Source organism: Lemur catta, chromosome 1 (genome assembly GCF_020740605.2).
Source record: "Lemur catta isolate mLemCat1 chromosome 1, mLemCat1.pri, whole genome shotgun sequence".
Lineage (NCBI taxonomy): Eukaryota > Metazoa > Chordata > Mammalia > Primates > Lemuridae > Lemur > Lemur catta.
Genome location: NC_059128.1, coordinates 174,498,858 through 174,522,076, shown reverse-complemented (window position 1 = coordinate 174,522,076; position 23,219 = coordinate 174,498,858). Strand labels below are relative to the sequence as shown.

The window sequence follows — 23,219 nt, the reverse complement described above, 5'->3', positions numbered from 1 at the left end:
CAATGATTTTCAGAAAAGGGGAGGAGAACTGGGCATCTCTCCAAATCTGGGAACTTAAAACTTTTTTATAGTAACCAATTGCTTGTCTATCTTTAAAACCATGAGTCTCACTCAGCCTGGCTCTTATCGTCTCTCCCACTCCCCCCAGTTAAATTGATCCATTTACCGTTTTCCTACAAGACTTTACCACTAAGTCGAGGTCTTCATTATATGCCATTATGATGGAGACAGATGGCAGCTGGACTGAATGCTTTATCAGGCTATAATTTAAATGTCTAAGAGCTAGCAAGCTTTCAGATCCTTTATAATCAACGTTAACTTTTATCCATATTAATATGCTACCCCTTTCTGAAGTTGACATTTGATTGTTAGACCATGTGTCAAATTAAGTATCCTTTCTTCTTTTATTTTCCCAGACCTGTTTTCACATGTGGCGGCATTCTTACTGGAGAGTCTGGATTTATTGGCAGCGAAGGTTTTCCTGGAGTGTACCCTCCAAATAGCAAATGTACTTGGAAAATCACAGTAAGCACTTTTTTAAAAAGATATTCTCCTGGAAGTGGATGTTGGAAACAGTGGAAGGCTGCTGCCTTTTCCCTCTGGTGTCAGGATTTGAGTTAGAGGCAAATGCCTAAAATAGGGAAATGTTGGATTTACTTCAACTATTTGGAAGATTTGCATTAATAGATCTAGTCATGCCCTGTGTTAGCGATTAGAAAGCACAAGATAATGCTTGAAGGAATAAATGCTTAAAGCAGATGTGTTTCTGAAAACCCATCCAGACTCAGTTGAGTTTTATAGATTCATAATTAAGGCTATTTTTCAGTCAAAGTCCTGTTGTAATGACCTTTAGGAGTTATTTGTTGTTTGTACCTTCATAAATTCCCAGTGGGAAATAGATCAAAGGTAGTCCTTTGACTACTCTATACCCATTAGGAAAAGAAAAAGAAAAAAAAAAACTACTTAATGTCCCTGGATTGAAACCACCACTCAAGGCAATCTAAGAATAGGGAAAAACAGTAAGGAGGAGGGGGGACCTAAATAGCAACCCAGGGCCGATAAAATGCCCATGCTGGTTAGTAATGGCACAGATTATGCTGAGTCAAGCTAAGAAGCTGGATTTAGAGACAGCTAGTTAAAAAAAAAAAAAAAAAGCCTGGATTTAGAGTCTGCTGGAATGAGTCATCTTTCCAGGCAGCATAGCACTGACTGTTATCTTCATTTTTTCATTGTTGGGAAGTTGTTTGGTAACTGAGCACATTGGTTCACTGAGAGCTTCATTCAGTCAGATTGTACCAGCCACAGATTATGATTTTTAAAAGTAGCTACCTCTGACTGTGTAAACTAGCACTTACCGTACCAAGTAGTTAGCAAGCACAATCACACTGAATCCTCAAAACCACTCTGTGAGAAAGTAGTATTATCCCCATTTTATAGATGGGGAAGCTGAGGCCTGAACAATTATAGAAATGGACTTGATGAAACAGTTGGTAAGCCCAACTTTACGTAAAGTAAAACCTATTTTGCAAGGAGGCATTCCCACCGAGAAATAAAGTCAAGTTCCTTTTATGTTTGTTGGGAGCCTTATTTCACTTTCTTATTGTAATTGTGTTTTAATTGTAATTAAATGGATGTAAATTTAAAATGATCCAAGAAAATCAATGGCTGAGAGGCATCATGTGCCTAACGTGTAGAAATTCACAGGTGGCCACGTGTTCTGGGTATTACGGATGGTGTTGGTGTGGGTGTACAGTGAAGGTTTTCCTCGATAAAGGAGGGGTTTGCATCTGGAGAAGCCCGATTGCCTCATTCCCGTGTGCGTATGGGTGAGGAGGGGAGTATGATGGATAATCCATCTGGGTGTAACATAAAGATAAAGGCTGTGTGCTCAGCAGTCAGACTTCCCGGGTTCAAATTCTCATTTCATCTCTCATAAACTGTGTAGCCAGGATTTACTTTCTTTAAAACTCAGGATTATTGTGAAGACCAAATGAGATAGTATATGTAAAACCCTTCAACTCATTGCCAGATGGGGGAGGAAGCTTGATTTGTCTGAACAACAAAGCAAGGAGATCAGTGTGGCTGGAACTGAATGAGCAAGGGGATACTGGGACGAGAAGTGACAAAGGTGAGCAGGCCCCAGTAGGCCATGGTGAGGAGTTTGAAATTTGAGTAGGAAGCCACTGGAGGCTCTTAAGCAGAGGAATGAGATTATCTGATTTTAAAAGGTCCCTCCAACTGCTGTGTGGAGGACGAGCGGTAGGCAGTTAAGAGTGGAAGCAGGGAGACCAGCTAGGAAGCTGCTGTGGCATCCAGGAGACAGAATATGGTGGAGTGGACAAGGGTGGCAACAAAGAAGATGAAGAAATGTGGAGTCTCCTGCCTAAGGTGTTCTCTCAGCAGCTCTGCCTGCAGTTAGCGTGTGGTGGCATCAGCTCAGAGCCCGGATGCTCCAGGCTCTGGGTTGGCTGCTGTTCCAGACAGGGCTGTGCTCTCTAAGGCAGTATGTGAACGGCCATCTCAAAGCCGATTGGTCCTGTCCATTTTCCTGCTCCTGCAGCCAGTAAACCAAGAATAGAATTCCCTCTGGGCGATTTAATATCACTTTTATTATAACATCCCTGAGACTACTCGCTTGACATGGGAAAATCTCAGAGTGGCTCTCAAACTTCAGTTCCTGTAGCTGGAGAGTCACCAGCCTCCCATTCCATTCTTCCAAATTGGAGATGTGTCCCAGCAAGGTGGCTTTTACCACCAAATGGTTTTCATTAAACTATATCTTACCAATGGGAGAATGGGGAAAAGTCTGATTTTAATGTTTGTATGCTTTAAGAAAGGTGAATGCCAGTTGTCACAACCAAACTCTCTGGACAATCGTATTAGACTTTCTGGTTTGGAAGTACAGCCTGCAGGTTGGAAATTTAGATTTGTCCTTATACTAAAGTACTTTAAAATTTGTATAGCAATTTCTTAGCTGTACTGTCCAATACACTGTCTATGTTGGCTGTTTAAATTTAAATTATGGTTTGGGCATGGTGGCTCACACCTATGATTCTAGCTACTTGGGAGACTGAGGCAGGAGGATTGTTTGAGCCCAGGAGTTCAACCCTGCAGTGAGCTATGATGGCGACCTTGCACTCTAGCCTGGGTGACAAAGCAAGACCTTGTCCTAAGAAAAAAAAATTAGTTCCTCAGTCATACCAGCCACATTTCCAGTGCTTGATAGCCACATGTGGATAGTGGCTACTCTACTGGACAACAGATAATCTGAATATTTCCATCATGACCAAAAGTTTCTCTGGAAAATGCTGTTCTAGAGAATTTTTGGTGTTAATTTTACTTACGTAAAGACAGGTTGCAGACAAAGGTGCTCCGTGCTGCTTTGCAAATAGGGAAGTTGATGCTTGTTCTCCACAGTTGTTGGATCTGTGACTGGAACTCAAGCCTCTTGACTCAGCTTTATCTTTTTGGCCACCAGCTCTTGGTGACCTCAACTAGTTTTAGATTTTACTAATTAATTTTGCAGAGTATGTTCTCAAAAATGTATGACTAGAGACTAAATCGTAGAGAATCTGAGTATTACAAAATAGTTAAATATTTTGTAATCCATGATGGGGTTGAGGGTTTCTTAGTTTCCTGCAGGAGTTGATTTTTGGGACTGTAACCTAAATAACATCTGCATAAAACACCCTAGTCCTCACATATGGGGATGTTGAGTGTGATGACAGATAAGGTATGTATAATCCTTTGGAAAATGGTGACCAGCCTTCTTCTAAGCAGGCTTGGAAGAACAACAGGATAGGGGTGAGGCAAAAGTCGCCCTAAATGATTTAAGGAGGAGAACTAGTAGCTCCACCTGTACCAAGCCCTGCAGCAAGAAATGAAAGTCCAGATGTTGACATCTGACCACTTGGACCCCTCTGTTACAGTGGTTCTCCTGCAGGACAAGATTCTGTGCAGGAGACAGTAACATCTCTGAGATCTGTAAAGGAAGTAGGGGACAGTGGACCATTGTGAACAAAAACACAGCCAGTGTGATGTAGTTCACCGCTACATAGGGCAAGAAATGTTTGGAAGAGCCCACCAGGCATGGTGCCAGGTGCTGGAGACACACAGATGACTTCAGAGGCGCTGCAAGCAGGGGAGCTGCCCGCTAGAATGTGCTTCTGAGGCTGCGAGTGGGAAGTGAGATGAAGCCCACCAGGCACCTTGCATTCTTGCTCCACAGGCACCCCTCACATAAAGATCATCTTTCCATTAAGGGTTTCATTATAAATTCATTGCAAACTTGGCAAGTCACCAATAGTTCTGCTCCTTGATATTTTTACCCATAACTTCATTTTATAATTCCTATAATAGAATTAGAGCTACATATTGATGATTTGATATAAATATTTTTTAAAATAAAAAATAGGCACAATAGCAAAATAATACCTTGTGAAAGCAACTCCATCCAGAGTTTGACTTGGGCTACATATGGTATGGATGGCTAAGTGGAACCAGCTGGACCTTTGTTTACAGCAACTGCAAATTAGAGGAAACTTAAAGCCTGGAACCTTCTGGGAACTCTCCTTGAACAGGTATATAAGAATTGTTAATCAAAATAGGTTCCCAAACATAAAACCAAATATCACATCTAAATGTGTAAGGCAGTTGCTGTTATTACCTAACCAAAATAGCAATTGGTATGCAGAGACTGGTGAAATGATTTTGTTCTTAGATTTAAAGCTGCGAATAATTTACAAATCAGTTTTTAAAATGATGTAATCCACATATGTGGTCCTATTGTTATAAATTATTATGGAAATTACAAGGTTTTTGTTTATTATTTATAATCCCCTCTTTATTCCCCAAAAGATTTTAAAGGTACTGAAATAAACCAATTTAAGGTTTCAGTTACTCTTTTCAGCATCAATCTGACTTGGGAAAAATCAGCAAAAGTTTGAGCACTTTAAAATTTAGTACTGGGGGTCCAACCAGAAAACAACTTTTTATCCTTTTAGCTGTGAAGTAAATACTCTGGGAGGGTCAGAGAGTCACAGACCTTTGCCAGAAATGGGAGGAGGATGTGGCAGTAGGTAGAATCAGTCCCATTTAAGCTAAAAGTATGTGGCAAATTTTTCCCTATTTAGTTACTTCATGCTGAAGTAAAAAAAGGATAAGTTATCTTATGTAGAAAGATCTTCAGATTCTCCTGGTAATGCAGGTGTTATCATTTTGATAACTATCTATTTTTTCTATCCAGCTGGAAGTAAATATGTCATGTGTTGCATAACAATGTTTTGGTCAAGGATGACGGCATATACAACAGCAGTTCCATAAGATTATATTACCATAGTTTTACTGTACCTTTTCCATGTTTGGATGCATAAATACTTACAACCGTGTGACAGTGACCTATGGTATTCATTACAGAACATGCCATACATGTTTGTAGCCTAGGAGCGATAGCCCATGCCATAGAACTCAGGTGGGTATTAGGCTATCCCATCTGGGTTTGTGTAAGTGCACTCGATAATGTTTGCAACAAGGATGAAATCACCTAACAAAGCATTTCTTAGACTGTCTCTCCATCGTCAAGCAACACATGACTGTATACTTGTTATAGAAATCATAGAACTAAACTAATAATACTGTATATGGTTTTTAGCATACCTTCAAATATATTGAATCATTTTATTTCATTTGCATCCAATTCTGTGAGATTGGTAGTATGGACATTAGTACGCTCATTTCATAAGTGGGGAAACTGAGATCTAAAGAATTTGTACCTTACCTAATATCATCATACTTGTAAATGGTATGAAAAGACTAGCACAAAACTTTGTAACTCAGTGATATAATTACACTCTTATGTACCTATTTATCCAATAAATAAACATTCACCAACATCAATTGAGCACCTACTGTGTAGTAGGCATTGGGTTGGGCCCTGGGCGTAAAAAAATAAGGCATCATTTCTGTCCTCAGGGAGTTTATAATCTGGTGGGGAGTAGTTAAACAAGAGACTCAACAACAGTTATGTGTGTGAATTATAATACTCACTGTTGGTAGTTGTAAGTATTGATAATTTGGAATAAGGCTGATTTTCGCTTTTAAAAATTATTGAAGCTCTTAGATTATTAAAGATAAAAATTATCGTCCTATGCAAAGAATAAAAGATGTTATGACCTATTTTACATCTGTGCTACTCTAAGACTGAGAAATTGTTACTGTGTCCTCTGTAAGGCTTTGCTTGACTTCACAGGACTATTTAACGTGTGCCTTAATAATTCCAAATATGCCTAACAATTATGTAAAGACATTCCTGTACCATTGCCTCGGGGGTAATTTTGTAACTTATGTATGTTAAAATCATCATACTGAATCCATCCTCCAGAAGCCTGATTAAATTTAAATGGTCTTCACATTCAGTTTAAAGAACTAGTAGATTAAAAATGTGATTGGGATTTATGTCTTCTCAGTAACATTTATATGGCTTTATGGGAAGAAATTCAGCAGTGGTGGGGATGGGGCTGCGGGAAAATTGAGACATACAGTGATGTTCTAGTAATATCAGTGCTAGGTATATAATTTGAGAAAACAAATAGGGAATTTAGGCAGGAACTCAATGTTTAAGTTGTTTAATTATACTTAAGGATATAGCAAGGGGTTCTAAAATTACTGTAACTATTATTTGCCTGGCATAACCACAGCAGGACAGATAGGGGAATGGAATTTTGGCTTTAAACATATATTTCCTGGCTTTGAACTGTATGTAGGATTTAGAATTATATAGAGACTTAAATTCCAGTCTTAACTATAGGTTTTAAAAAAACAAAAAAGTACATATGCATTTGTTGTATGAGGCTCATTATTTCAGCTGCCTGAATAGTAATTTAACCCAATGCTTGAGTTAATATTATTTACATTCAAAGGTAGAAAAAATGAGTATAATTTACAGAGAATGTCTGCATATCCAATATCATATGAATGGGATAAGAGCACAGTGGTTTTTGTTTGTTTTTTAATCCAGAGAGTATAATTCAGAAACTTTATGATTCTTATGATATATAAACTGTTCTAATTGGGTTTCAGTTGATAAGACACTAGAAGGATTAAAAAGTTTTCCTTGTTGCCTTAAATCCTTCTGGGAAGCAGGGCAAATATAAATCCTAAATAAGTAAGCAAGTACTGTAGGTGACATTTTCCCACTGGGCCTCGCTCTAATTTTTCTAAATTTGTTTAGTTTTCTGCTTGTTTTTGAGGGCTTCTGTTGCTTGTTTTTATTTTGTTTTCCTTTGCTCTTTCACATGGAAATTGAGTATGTTTTTACTGATTGAAAACCTGATGTATTATAAATATGCTTATTTGTACTGCTTGTATTTTTAGTGCTTGTTCAGGCAGATGCCTTAGAAAGGATTTAATGAGTACAGAGGAAAATGAGAACACATGAAAATGAAATCTTCTTTGGATATTTTTTTAATTAATATATTCACGACCAAAAAAGTCATTCTTTCCTGAAATATCACTATAATAATAGAATATGAAGATAACACATTTTTTAGAAACAGTGTAAATTGAGGAGTTTAATACAGGTAAAACACCTAGAAAGGATTTTTAGGAATATATTATTTAAAAGACTGATGAAATTACTTTTACATTGCTTGTCTACCTCCAGAGTTCAATTTATGATGTGAAATTATGGGCAAATTAGAATTATACCATAAATTTGCAAATTCCTTAAAATCTATCAGGTATTGACAGTAGAAAAGGGAATGGTCTGATTTGTTGCTTGCTTAATGCTGGAGACCAGGGGAGCATTTAGAGGGCTCCTAATTCTAAGAGTTTTGTTTTTTTTTTTCCTACATTGTTTTGCTTAGAGTTAGGAAAGTGCTCCTGTGGATAGTTGCTGTCCTATGTTCCTTGCACAGAGAAATGTTATATGTATGGATCGTTGTTCTTTGATCCTACAAAAAATGTAATCACTACCGTCAGTTTACACAGTTGCACCTTATAATTTAGCAGCTTTATCAACAGTGGCAGCAGCACTCTTGAATTTCCTACTGTAGGAACTTGAGAGAAAAGAAGTGTTTTCTTCTGATACATTATTTGTTAGATCATGAGAGTCAGTGTGGCAAGTCTTTGGAAAACCAATATAAACATCCAAAAATAAATCAAACACCCACAGAGAAGTGGGGAGTTGGAATTAAACCTGCCCAAAGGACAAGCCCTGCCGCTAAATATCACCTCTATTTTACCACCTCACCCCCCAAGACACTCCTAAGCACTGCATATAATAAAATAGTGTTTTCCAAAATGTGAAGGAGGGAAAGACCATTTAGTCAGAGATGGGCTGTTACATGGACCCGGCTGACAAGAAAGGAGGCATGGGGGGTAGCCAGTGACAACGTCATTGCTGCTAAGTGTTCCTAGAAATGATTCCTAGACACAGACCTTCTGAAATCCCTGGGCTACAACTGAGCTCCTCTGAAGAAACTATAATTCATTCATTCATTAAAACTGTTTGTAAAGTACCTACCAGAGATCGGGTGCTGGATAGACACAGAGACTGCAGTCATTGGAAAATCAAATTCCTGAATGGGGCTTGGGGAGGTTAGGAGGCTGTCGCTAGTTGTTACGTCCCAGAAACAAATAACAATGGCACAGGGTGACAGGAATCATGGTGGAGGGTTGTGTGTGTGACATTGCTCAGTGACTAGAAGAATGGGCATTTGAGAGTCATACTGAGGTGGATTCAAATCCCTGTCCAGGCATTTACTAGGTACGTGATGAAGTTTTTGGAACTTTCTGAAGTTGTTATCCCAGACATAATGGTCAAGCCTGCCGTGTAAGGTTGATGTGAGGATTGAAGGAGGCAGGAGATGAAAGGCCCTTGGCACAGGGCTTGGTAGAAGCAGGCGCTCTATAAATGGTGGTGATGTTGATTATTTTTTTAACCTGTTTTCCAAGGCTGTAATAAGGCATGAAAGTGTGGTGTTTGTGTAGAACTTGTCTACAGGCCAACCTGTTTCAAGCTGGATGGTAATCCCTTTGGGGCATGGCGCTTTCCCATTGGAAATACCCATTCCTACTCACTATGTCCTTTCTTCATTTAAAATATGATCTTTCATAAGATCATGGACTTTGTCCACAGAAACATTTCCAAGCCTTCCCTACTTCAACCAGCCACATCCCACCCTTGCACCAACTCAATGTTCTCCTTGACTTTTGAAACTAGGGTGTTTAGAAGCAGAGAAAGGATTGTCAGAAAATTGCAAATAATTTTCTGTCTTTAGAGACAGAGACTTTAATTTATCTTTGGAGTCCCAAATCACCAGAATAGACCCCTCTAATTATACAAATTATATAAAGAATTTATTTATTTGTTCCTAATAGACACACTGTGATATAGTGGTTAAGAGTGTAGTTACTAGAAGTGTAGTTTCTGGAGCCAGACTGCCTAGGTTCAAATACCAGCTCCACTACCGTGGTGGTGAGTCTCCAAAGATGGCCCTTCAGTCACCACACCTCCTTTTTCTGGTAGTTGGCCCTGTGGAGCAAATGGGATGGGACAGAGGTGACACTATGTGACTTGTGGGGTGAGGGCACAAGAAATCTGTCATCTTCTGCCTTTGTCTCTTAAAATGTGCACTTGGGGGGAGCTAGCTGCCTCGTAAGGACCACTGTGCTATGAGAAAGCCCAGCCTACTCGTGTAGAGAGGCTTTGTGCAGAGAGAGAGAGATGCTCAGGCAGCCCCTGGGTGGTCCAGTCTTCCCAGCTGAGGTGCCAGACAAGTGAGTGAAGAAGTCATTTTGAAGGGCCAGTCCAACGAAGCCTTCGGAAGACTCAAGCCCCAGCTACTAACTGATAGTAATCGTGTGAGAGAATTCAAGCTGTAACCATCCAGCTAAGACCAGTGACCCACAGACCATAAGAAAAAAGAGTTCACTATTGTTTTAATCATTACCAAAGCGATTACTTACTAGCTGATGATTTGTGGCTTCTTACTTAATCTCCCTGTCCCTCAGTTTCTTCATCTATAAAATATGGATAATAATACTCCCTACCTCATAGGATTTCTTTGGGAATTAAATTAGTTATTACACGTGTGGCATTAAGAACAGTGCCTAGCACATGGTAAATACTCAAAAAATAATTACTGTTCATTCACAAAATATTTATTGAACACTTATTGTGTGTCAGGCCCTGTTTTGTATTCTGGGGATTTAGTAGTGAAGGTCCCTCCACTAATGGTGCTTATGTTCTGGAAGCTGGAGAGAAACAATAAAATAGACAGGGCAGGAATAAGTACCATGAAGACAATAAAACAAGGGAATGTAAGCAAGTGACGCTGATGAGGTGGCATTTGAGCTGAAACCTGGATGATGCAAAGCATCTATCCACTGGTGGTTCTTGGAGAAACTACGTGGTCACCTCTGCTCTGAGTGCAGAGAATTTACGACGTGGCGTTAAATAGCATTTCTGAGGCTTCTCATTCATTGTAAGTAGAGAACACAATGTGTCCTGGCTGTTTATGAATGGAAAGGCCTTGCTCGTGGATCAAGGTTAGCTCCTGTGGTGAGGGTGGTAGGTTTGGTTTGTTTCTTTGCTTCTTTTTGTTTGATTTGTTTGGGTTTTTGACTTTTGAGAGATGATTTGTGGATGTGGACAGGGAGGAGCTGACGGGTCTGTTTTTGTGAGTAATGTTGCCCTGGGTTCCAGGTGACACAGCGTGGTGCAGAGTTAGAAGGAAGCTGTTTTCATCACACTCATTCACAACTCTCGACAACATTTATGGGGTGGAGGGAACATCAGGAAATAGCACCCTGGAAACAGAGACTTCCTCTGCATGGGCCTGTTTTGGGGACCTGCAGGATACTTCCATCAGCAGGGACATTTTGTTTATACATTCATCTTTTGATGGACACTTGGGTTGTTTCTACCTTTTGGCTATTTTGAGTATTTTGAATAATGCTGTTGTGAACATTGGTACTTTCAATTCCTTTGGGTATATACCCAGGAGTAGAACTGCTGGATCGTGTGCTAATTCTATGTTTAGCTTGTTGAGGAACTGCCAGACTGGTTTCCAGAAGAGAGGAAAGACATGATGAACACTCACTAGTAAGCCAGACTGCTTTGTGGGCCTACGTAGATGTCCCCGGAGATGTTCTGATGGTCCAAAATAACTGGCATTTTGAAGAGGATGCTCGCACGGTTATCAGCTGTTGGGAACTTGAGCCATTGTTCTTTAATGGTTAACTAAACATGTATTGTTTGAAGATACATATATATTTTTTAAACAAGAGAATCATCAGGAGCCAGGCAGCTACTCCAAGAGATGCCTAATGTACTTGTTTTTATTATTATATAATGAAGTTATTTTATTTCACACAAATCTTAGATATATCAGTTTATCTCTATAAATCATAGCTATGCATATATTGTTTTATTATTCCCTATAAATCTTAACTATATACATCAGGAAATAACAAAACTATATTTCTTAAAATATAAATAAATTATAGAATTATTAAGTCAGAAGGGAATTATCAGACAGTTTGCCAGACTACCTCTCTATCCCCCAGTGTGGACTGGTCGTCCACTTCCTTTGTGTTCCCATAGCATTCAGGGGGTGTCTTTTTTTTTATTTCAGCTCATCATGGGGGTACAAAAGTTCAGGTTATATATTTCACCCATGCACCCCCATCCCCCCAAGTCTGAGCTTCAAGTGTGTCCATTCCCTAGACAGTGCTCACTGCACTCATCACATAGGTATGCACCCATCCCTTCCCCCTAGCCACCACCTCTGTCCAATACCCAATTGGTGTTATTCGCAAATGTGCACTTAGGTGATGGTCAGGGAAACCAGTTTGCTGGTGAGTACATGTGATGCTTATTTTTCCATTCTTGGGATACTTCACTTAATAGAATGGGTTCCAACTCTCTCCAGGAGAACCAAAGAGATGCAGGGGGTGTCTTGATTGTAACACTGATTGCACTGTATTATATACGTCTATTTACTACTCTGTCTCTCCTACTAAACTGTGAAGTTCTTGAGGACAAGGCCCTTGTTTTAGTTGTCTGTTGTCCCAGTGACATAATGCTTGACACATGTAATAGTAGTTGAGTGAAAGAATGAATAAGTCCACTACTCCATCCATCTAAAGCAGCGGTCCCCAACCTTTTGTCACCAGGGACCAGTTTCATGGAAGACAGTTTTTCCATGGTTGGGGGGTGGTTTCAGGATGATTCAAGCACATTACATTTATTGTGCACTTTATTTCTATTATTACATTGTAATATATAATGAAATAATTACACAACTCACCATAATCCAGAATCAGTGGAATCCGTGAGCTTGTTTTCCTGCAAATAGACAGTCCATGTGGGGGTGATGGTAGACAGTGACAGCTCTCACAGGAGGCAGAGCTCAGGCGGTGGTGATGCGAGTGATGGGGAGCAGCTGTAAATACAGATGAAGCTTGGCTGGCTCACCACCACTCTGCTCCTGCTGTGTGGCCCGGTCCTAACAGGCCACAAACAGGTATGATCCGTGGCCTGGGGGTTGGGGACTGTAGATATAAAGAATAGATTTCTGCAGAAAAGTGTTGATTTGTTTTCAAAGATCTCTGGAGAAAGGATACGTATAAATTTTCATAGTCCACAGAATTCTACAGTTGAAAGAGATGCTCTCTTCCTATGTCCTTCATTGCTGTGTCTCGAGTTGAGCTCCACCCCCGGGTTTCTGCATTATCACTCACGGTATGATTGTATTGAGTAACCATCAGTCAGTCAGTGTAACAACATCAGTGACATGAACAAAGCAGCATGCTGTTTGTGTTTAATGTCAGTTTCTGAATATTCACTTTCAATTATAGGTGGACATTCCAGAAGAATCATGAACAAAGCTGTCATATGCTTTCTTTTTTTTTTTTTTTTTTTTTTTTGAGACAGAGTGTCACTTTGTTGCCCAGGCTAGAGTGAGTGCCGTGGCGTCAGCCTCGCTCACAGCAACCTCAAACTCCTGGGCTTAAGCAATCCTACTGCCTCAGCCTCCCGAGTAGCTGGGACTACAGGCATGTGCCACCATGCCCGGCTAATTTTTTCTATATATATTTTTAGTTGTCCAGATAGTTTATTTCTATTTTTTTTTTAGTAGAGACGGGGTCTCGCTCAGGCTGGTCTCAAACTCCTGACCTCGAGCGATCCACCCGCCTCGGCTCCCAGAGGGCTAGGATTACAGGCGTGAGCCACCGCGCCCGGCCTGTCATATGCTTTCTATGTCTACATTCCACTACTCAGTTGAAGTAAAAATATATATTATGCTTCTTGCATATGCAAGAGTACAATTCTGCAATATTAATGTTAACTTTGAAAGATGTTAATTTTATATATAAAACCATTTGGGGTTGAACTTGCAAATAGCTACACAGGGAAATGGATCAATAGTTAATATGAATTAAGAGAGCATATTATATTATTAGCTAGTTAACTTTAAGAAAAACATGTTCTTTTAGAGTCAATAAATGCTTATGAAAATGTAAGTAATGTAAGATTGAATGATAGAGATGAGATTATACCATAATTCTAACATTTGTAGAATTGAATGTTGCACTGGCATTTGTAACATTAGATAAAGTCACCTTTAATAATGTACGTAAGTTTTAAGTATTTATTGCATTTAGGCCATAACTTTTATATAAAAAATAAAATTTGTCATCCTGTTCATGATGGTACTTGGCCCTGGCTGAGTAAAGCAAGTGTGTGAGGGAAGCAGACATGCTAGTTCTGTATGGCAGAGCCAGGCCAGCGGAGGCTAATTTCTTTTTTCACTTAGGGATTATTTTGTGAGCTATGATGAAGATAGAAGGTAGAGCACCTATTGTGGATGCAATAAGGAAGGCTGTTGGTATGGGGGTCGATGAGATTATTTTATCTGCCTTGTGGAGCAAATATTCACTGAGCATCTACCATTCTAGGCACATGGGATACATCAGTGAAGCAGACGGACAGAGACTCTCGCCCTTGAGGAGCTTTAGAGGCCCCGGGTGCACTAGGAGCAGCGAAGAGGCCTGTGGAATGAACAAGGGGGAGGGTCGAAGAAGCTGAGGTCACGGAGGGAAGAGTCAGGCAGACCCTGCAGGGCGCAGTGGACCACTATGATGGAAAGCCTGTCAGTCAGGGCCCCAGTAGAAAACAGCACACTCAAAATATAATGATTCAAGGAGGGTTTATTTTCAAAGGGACTGTTCAAAATAGTAGGGGAGTCACAAAGGATAGTGGAGCAACACGGAGCTAGTAGCAGCCAAGCTGTCACCACTTCTGGCCCCCAAGGGGGAGGGAGCTGTTACTAGATCCCAGGAGTCAGTGGAAGGTGAACTGGTAGAGACATAGTAGGGAAGTAAATGCTGTGACTCAACTCCCCTCTTTATCCTTTATTTTCAATGTGCTGTTGGAGCTTCCCATGGCCAGAAGCAACTAGAAGACAGCTGTGGATGCACTCATTTAGGTCAACCACCCAGGAAGGACAGTAGGGTAGAGATGGGATGAGAGTGGGTCCCAAGGGACAAATGGAAGACATTTGTCACAGGAAGACTGTATCAGAGTTCTCCAGAAAAGTATTAATAGAACCAATAGGGGATATATATACACACACATATGTGTGTGTATGCATATATATATATATATATATAAAAAACACGTGTATGTGTGTATATATTAATACATGTATATATGTATATTTAATGTATATATACATATAAAGAGATTTATTTTCAAGTAATTCCTTTATGTGATTGTGGGATTGTGGAGGCTAGCCAGTCTGAAATTTGTAGGGCAAATCAGCAGGCTGGAAACTCTCTGTGAGAAACTAATGCTGCACTCTAGAGGCAGAATTTCTTCTTCCTCAGGGAAATCTCAGTTTCGTGCTTAAGGACTTCCAACTGATTGGGTGAGGCCCACCCATGTTATGGAAGACAATCTCCTTTCCTTGAAGTGAGCCGATTGTAGACGTTCACCACATTTACAAAACACCTTCACAGAAATTCCTAGATTAGTGTTTGATTAAATAACTAGTCTAGCCAAGTTGACACATAAAACTAACCACAGCAGAGTCACTGCAGGGTTATAAGCAGAGGAGTGTCATAACTGACATGGGTTTTAGAAGGATCACCCAGGGTGCTGTGCTGAGAATAGACCGTGGGTGCAAGAGTGAAGTGGGGAGACCAGGTAGGAGGCTGTTGCTGTAGTTCAGATGAGAGATGATGATGGCTTGGACCAGCATGGGAGCCATGCAGGTGGTAAGGGATAGTCTGTTTCTGGATGTAGTTTTAAATAGAGCCAATAAAAATTGCCGATGGACAAGATGTGGCATAGAAGAGAAAAAGAGGAGTCAGGGATGACTTCAAGGTTTTTGGCCTGAGCAAACTGGAATGATGGAGATGCAACTGACTGTACCAGGCAGATAGGGGTGGAGCACCAGTGGCAGGGGCGTCAAGGGATCTTTGACATGTTAAGCTGAGTGGTACAGCAGAATGCCATTCCAGATATGGCTTTACCAGCAGAGGGAACAGGCAGCAGATTACAACTTGCTTCCTGTTCGTGAATCAGTGCTTCAGGAAGTATTAATAACAAAAATTAGAAACATCTCAAATACGGTGGTCCAGACAAATATGGACAAATATGGACATGGTGGGTCCGTGTCTTTAAAACTGGCAGTTCAAAGAACTGGTGGCTGTATGCAACTACTAATATGTTTAGGTGTGCTGGCTGCTGAAGATAAAGGTGCACATGCAAGTTTTTGAAATGAAGAATGGTGTATATACAAAATAACATTGTTTTACTCACCAATAATGTCGATAAAGGCATTTTGTCTGTTTCAAATGGCTGCTCTGGTGTATCACAGCAATAAATCCTATTTCTTGCCTAACCTAAATCTACTATTTAGAGCCAAAATGTCACCATTTTACATGGAAAATAAGGTATCAGCTTTTGAGGTTGGACTGTGGTGCAAAGGGCTTGGTTGCTGAGAGTTTGGAGTATTCCCAACACTCGATGTTTTTCTTCATTCTTCAGAGAAATAAGTCAGTAGCTTATTATTGGGCATATTTTCAAACCCCACCCAGATGCTGCAGCAAAACATGAAGGAAAAATACTTTCTAAATATTACAGAGATAGAATCAGGAATACATGCATTGCAGTTGCCCAAATCGAAACAGTGAGCTTTCTAGATCTTGAGTGTGATATATCCATGAACCTAACATTTTGCAGAATGCTGGGGTTTGTAATGAGGGATCCCTCCATTACTTCTGAGTCCTAATTTTATTTGAATATCTAGAACTATCTGATTCTAGAAGCACTTGCTGCCTCTCTTGACATCCCATACTTAGACTTAGGATTTTCTATTGTAGAGAGAGAGAATAAAAAATGAAACTGTCTTTGGGACTATTGCCAAATGGATTGGCATATGTTATAATCATATGTCTTCCTATTCATGTGAAAATAGTATTAATTTTAAGATATTATGGTTAATTTAATTTTAGACTTTTAAAAACAGGCCTAACTTTGATGGACTGTGTATATTACCAGTATCCATTAAGTGGTCCTTGGAGCCCAAAAGTTTGAGAGACACTGTCCTAGACAATGTTCCCCTTAAAAGCAGAGACCATAGTCACCTTTTTCCTTTCTTTAGAACCCAGCATGTGACCTGACACATAGTAGGTACTTAATAAATATTTGGTTAATTTATGTAAAAAATTGGATAGCCTTCATGGGAGAAACAAGAGAATTATCATTGTTCCTTGCCTCACCCTCAAGGAACTTAACATTCATTTGGGAAGAGTTTACAGCCATTTCATTTCTGAGTATTACACTCTGCTTCAGTTTTCTCAGACATCTCAGGTTCTTTTTGAGATGAAACCAAGAACCACGAATCACAATCCTCCACAATGATTCTGCCTTAGCTCCTTTGGGAAACTACCAAACTAACCACTGATATTTCTAATTTGCTCATATATGGAGTGGACATTATTTCAAATTAAGAATGCAGTTGATAAAATTAACACGACAGGATTAAATGGATATGGCATGTAATCAATTATGGGATTTTTATGATAGATAACAGGATGATGAACTATGGCTGGATTTTAGGTAATTCGTGTATACGCATTTCAAACGTTTCCTATAGCAGGTTTCAAGTTTCCACAGTGATGTGGATGACACTTAACTAGTGGCTTTGTTGTGATAGATGGTGCTTATAATTTTAGCCAGCATTTATTGAGCATTAAGTGGCAAGCACTCTTCTGAACTCAGTAGATTGATTGATATATGTTCCCACCACCTGCATGGCATTGTTGTGTTTCTCTTTGTTTTGGTTTTGGCTTGGTTTTTTTAGGTATATTTTACATATGGTGAAATGTACAAATCTTAAATTTACAATTCAATGAGTTTGACAGATGCCTGCACCTGTATAAACATCACCTCCATCAAGAAGAAATTATTTCCAGCAACTAGAACCTTCCCGTTTACTCCTTGCCAAATAAACAAATAAAAGAAAAAAAGAAACAAAGAGTACATTCTATATTATTCTATTTCTATGAAGTTCTAGAACAGAAAAGATTCTACTCTTTGTTCCTTTTTTCTTTTATTTGTGTATTTTAGAGACAGGGTCTTGGTCTGTCACCCAGGCTGGAGTGCAGTGGCGCCATCACAGCCCTCTGCAGCATTGAACTCCTAGGCTCAAGTGATCCTCCTGCCTCAGCCTCTAGAGTAGCTAGACTACAGAGGCATGCTACCACACCCAGCTAATTTTTTAATTTATTTTTTGTAGAGAAAGGATCTCGCTATGTTACCCAGGCTGGTCTTGAACTCCTGGGCTCAAGAGATCCCCCAACCTCAGCCTCCCAAAGTGCTGGAATTACAAAGTGTGAGCCACCATGCCCAGCCAATTTTGTTTCTTGATTATGTACTCAGCATAATGTTTTTGGATTTATCCATGTTATTGGATGTGTCAGTTTGTTCTTATTATTGCTGAGTATTATTCTGTTGTATAAATGTACCACAGTTTGGGCCAGGTGCAGTGGCTCATGCCTGTAATCCTAGTACTCTGGGAGACCGGGGCAGGAGGGTCGTTTGAACTCAGGAGTTCAAGACCAGCCTCAGCAAGAGAGAGACCCCATCTCGACTAAAAATAGAAAAAATTAGCCAGGTGTGGTGGCACATGCCTGTAGTCCCAGCTACCTGGGAGGCTGAGGCAGGAGGATCACTTGAGCCCAGGAGTTTGAGGCTGCAGTGAGCTAGGCTGATGCCATGGCACTCTAGCCAGAGTGAGACTCTGCCTCAAAAAATAAATAAATAAACAAACCACAATTTGTTTATCCCTTCTCCTCTTGAGGGACATTTGTGCCTTTTCTAGAGTTAGGCTACTATAAATAAAGCTGCTTTGAACATTCCTTTGAAGGTTTTTTATACATATACATTTCCTTTTCTCTTGGGTAGACACCTAGTAGTAGAATTCCTGAGTCATAGGATAGATGTATGTTTAACTTTATGAGAAACTGCCAGACCAGTTTCCAAAGTGGTTAACCATATTACACTCCCACCAGCAATGGGGAAAGTTCTATTTGCTCCACATTCTGATATTTGGTATCATCAGCCTTTTTAATGTTAGCTGTTCTGGTGGGCGTGTAGTAATCTCACATTATGATTTTAGTTTGCATTCCCTGATGACTAATGAATTGAACTCTTTCTTCATGTGCATATTGGTCTTTCTTAGTGAAGTGTCTGTTCAAGTCTTTTACCCTTGTTTTCTAATTGGATTATTTATCTTTTATCATTAAATTGTAATTCTTTATTTATTCTGAATACAAGTTTTTTTGTCAGATATATGTACTGCAAATATTTTCTTCCTCTCTGTAGTTTATATACTCATTTTATTAACAGTTTTGATGAGCAGAAATTTTAAAAGTTTCCAAGTCCAGTTTACCAGTTTTTACTCTCGCAATTAGAGCTTTCTTGCTACCCAGGATTGCAAAGATGTTCTTCTGTGGTGTTTTTTTCTAGAAACTTTGTAATTTTAGCTTTTACTTTTATGTCTGTGATCTAATTTATGTATGGTGTGGGGTAGGGGTCATGAGTGATTCCTCTCTGTGGGTTTCCAGTTTTTCCAACATCTTTTTGTTGAAAAGATTGTCCTTTTATCGATTGTATTAATCAGGATTCTCCAGAGAAACAGAACCCACAGGAGAATTTATTTATTTATTTATTTATTTATTTATTTATTTATTATGGGAATTGGCTCACACAATTGTAGATGCTGAGAAGCCCCACCATCTGTCTGCCTGCTGGAGAACCAGGAAAGTTCATGGTATAATTCAGTCTGAGTCTGAGGCCTGAGAATTAGAGGGGCCACTGGTGTAAGTCCCCGAGTCCCAAGGCCTGAGAGCTGGGAGCTCTGATGTCAGAGGACAGGAGAAAATGGATGTCCCAGTTCAAGGAGAGAAAGAGAGAATTTGCCCTTCTTCCACCTTTTTGTTCCATTTGGGTCCTCAGTGGATTGGATAGTACCTACCCACGCTGGTGAGGACAGATCTTCTTTACACAGAGTACTGAATGCAATGCTAATCTCTTCCAGAAACACCCTCACAGACACTCCCAGGAATAATGTTTTATCAACTATCTGGGCATTCCTTAGCCCAGTAAGTTGGCACATAAAATCAACCATCACACCTATTGAAGTGCTTTGACATCTTTGCCAAAAATAATTGACTATATAAGTGTAGGTGTATTTCTGGACACTATTCCATTGTTCTATTTGCTTTCCTGACGATTTTTCTGTTGCTTACAGAGAGTCTTTTAGACATCATTATTATGGTGATCCTAAACAACACATTAAGTGAACCACATTTTTTAAAAGGGAAAAATCAGCCTTTGAATAAAGATCTTAATATACCCACATTTCCTTTCTTCCTACCCAATCACACAAGTTATTCTAAGCTCTCCATACTTACTTTGATTTTGCTGATATATTTACATAATGAGTTAACACATTGACTACATATTATCTGCATTTGTAGTTATTTCTAACACTTCCCCATGTGTTTTAATTTTTGCTCTTTCATATTATCCTCTGAAAAGTAGTGAGAGGCCCTCCATCCTTCACAGGGTGTTGTTTCTTTTTATACTCCGTAGAAATTATGACTGATCCAGAAATTAAAGTGAGACACCAGTGGTTCCTAGCCAATGCATTCTTTGAGAGATGCTGTCATCAACTCACTTGTGTAGAGTAACTTCATTAAACAAGCTTGTGAGGGGTGCCTTGCCTCTCTCTCTTGGCACAGAATGGATGTATAAAACCAGATTTTGCAGTGTGACTCAGATGCTTATCTTTATTACAAGTTAAATTTTGATGCTTTTCTTTCTATTTGTATTTTAAAAGTGTTTTAGCGTTGACAATTTTAAAAAAACAAGCAAAAGATTTTGAATACACATTTTACCAAAGAAGATATATAAATGGCCATTAAGCACATGAAGAGATGCTTGGCATCATTAGCCACTAGAAAAATGCACTCAAAACCACAATGAGATACCACTACACACCCATTAGAATGACTATAATCAGAAAGACAGATAATAACAAGTATTGGTGAGGATATGGAGAAATTGGAGCTCCATATCCAATGTAATAGGATAGGAATGTAAAATGGTGCAGCCACTTTGGAAAACAATTTCTTTTAAAGTTAAACATTTACCATATGACCCAGCAATTGTACTCTTAGGTGCAAGAAAAATGAAATCACACAACCTCATAAAGACTTGTACAAAGGTGTTCATAGAAGCATTATTAATAACAGCCAAAAAGTAGATATATTTCGGATACCCATCAACTGATGAATGGATAAGCAATATGTGGTGTATTCGTACAGTGGAGTATTATTCAGCCATAAGGGGACTGTAGTACTCATTCATGTTACAACACGGATGCACCTCAAAGACACTATGGTCAGTGGAAGAAGCCAGATGCAAAAGACCATATATTGTATGATTCCATTCATATGAAATGTCCATAAAAGGCAAATCTATAGAGGTAGGAAATAGATTCACAGTTGCCTAAGGCTGGGGGTGGGAATAAGCAGTGACTGCAAATGGGCCTGAGAGATCTTTCTGGAGTGATAGAAATGTTCTAAAATTGGATTGTGATGGTGATTGCACAACTCCATAAATTTACTAAAAATTATTGAAATGCACACTTAAAATGAGTGAGTTTTGTATGGTTTATAAATCATACCTTAATAAAGTTGTTGTTTTTTAAGAAAAAAAGTGTACTAGGATTGAAGAACTCTGGCCTGAATGGAGTCTGAGATATCAAGGAAACAGTACCCTACCTGAGACTTGTGGCCAAGTGGGGAATGAAAAAAGCAGAACTTCTGCATGTGGCATTATAGGACTCTCAGTTTTATGAACAATCTTCTCCTTGAATTCAAAAACCACAAGATAACACCTCCTCATCAACATTCAGGCAGCTGGGAGCTTTGAGGAGAGAGTGCTTAATGAAACTCAGGTTTTCTCATTTTGTGAATAACTCTAAGCTTTGTAGTTGAAGACAAGAACAGACCCGGACGCCATAGTGGAAGTGCCAGGCCTGTTTGAACATAATTACCTCCACCCTGCCGTAACTTTTCAACCCATCTGTGCCAGTTACATGCAGTCTGGACTAGTAAGTTCCTTCTGAGCCTCTCTCTAATCTTCTTTTTCCTCAACACTAGTGTCTTCTTTTTATGATTTTTCCTAAATGTCTTGTTGTCACAGAACATTTAATTTAAATGTCATACCATCTGAGCAAAATGATTCACTATCTTTTCTCCAGCTGACTAAACTCTCCTCTGGGAATCCTGAGATTTTTCTTAAATAGCATGCTAGTTTATTCTCTTTTCTTTTGTTTTTAATTCTGTTTACATTTTCTGAAAAGCTTTTGTTGGGGAGAGTCTGAGTGGAAAAGAATTTACTCATTTTGAAAAGAATTTGTAAGCAAAGTTAGCTAGGTTGTTGGTAGGCTTGGGCACTTAGTAATGGAAATAATGAACGTGCCTCCTGTGTTGACACTCCCAGCCACCGGCCCAACGATGTGCCCTTGGGTTGTAGCTTCTGGCACCTATGGGGCCCTTCCCACACCCTCTTCCGCTCTTACCCTCTATTTGAGGCTCCACATTTGTGAGCCATCTGGCTAGAGTGAGACAGTCGTCTGTGCCCTCAGACTGTGTTTTCTCTTGTAAAACTTTCCCCACGTCCCATCTATCGGATCAAATGTCTTCTTTCCTAAGAGAACTAGACCTTTTGAAATCTTTTTCCCCTCAAACCAGCATTCTAATTGCCTTTTGCTATTGCAACATATGCCTCAAATATATTAAACTTGACATGTTCAAAACCAAACATTTTACCCCCGTCTCTCTACTCCTCTCTAAAGCAGAACAACGCAAAACCTTTCCTCCTCCTGCTTTTGTGCAGTGGATGGTGCCCGCTGGGCTTGAAACCTGGAGCTTATCTTTGATGACGTTTCTTTTACCTGCCACCATCCATCTGGCCTCTGCCACGTTAGGTGAACCCAGTTTTCCCAAGGCAAATGCCCACTGTGAAATTAAAACAACAATGATGTCATTTCTCTTGCCTGCCAGATTGATAAGCCTTGATAGGCATCCAGTGTAGGAGAGGGTGTGAAAAATGGGAATTAATACAGCTTTTCTTTTTTTCTTTTTTTTTTTTTTTGAGACAGAGTGTCACTTTGTTGCCCGTGCTAGAGTGAGTGCCGTGGCGTCAGCCTAGCTCACAGCAACCTCAAACTCCTGGGCTTAAGCGATCCTACTGCCTCAGCCTCCCGAGTAGCTGGGACTACAGGCATGTGCCACCATGCCCAGCTAATTTTTTCTATATATATATATTTTAGTTGGCCAGATAATTTCTTTCTATTTTTAGTAGAGACGGGGGTCTCGCTCTTGCTGAGGCTGGTCTCGAACTCCTGACCTCGAGCGATCCACCCGCCTCAGCCTCCCAGAGTGCTAGGATTACAGGCGTGAGCCACCGCGCCCGGCCGATACAGCTTTTCTTGAAGGGTGTTTCATAATCATGTAAAATGCGCATACTCATTGACTTAGCAAGTCCATTTCTTGGATAGGAATTTTATAGGAATTTATCCTATAAAAGTATTCCATTAAACACAAGAAGATTTGGATAATTACATTCATAA

General features: G+C 39.7%; 1 protein-coding gene across 1 annotated transcript in view; it reads left to right on the top strand.

The window, feature by feature from the left end:
• PCOLCE2 (procollagen C-endopeptidase enhancer 2) overlaps positions 1–23,219 on the top strand; it is a 62,297-nt gene that overhangs the window by 922 nt on the left and 38,156 nt on the right. Inside the window, exon 2 of the mRNA XM_045539394.1 lies at positions 417–525. Within this exon, the coding sequence (XP_045395350.1) occupies positions 417–525 (109 nt within the window). The remainder of the gene's footprint in view (positions 1–416; positions 526–23,219) is intronic.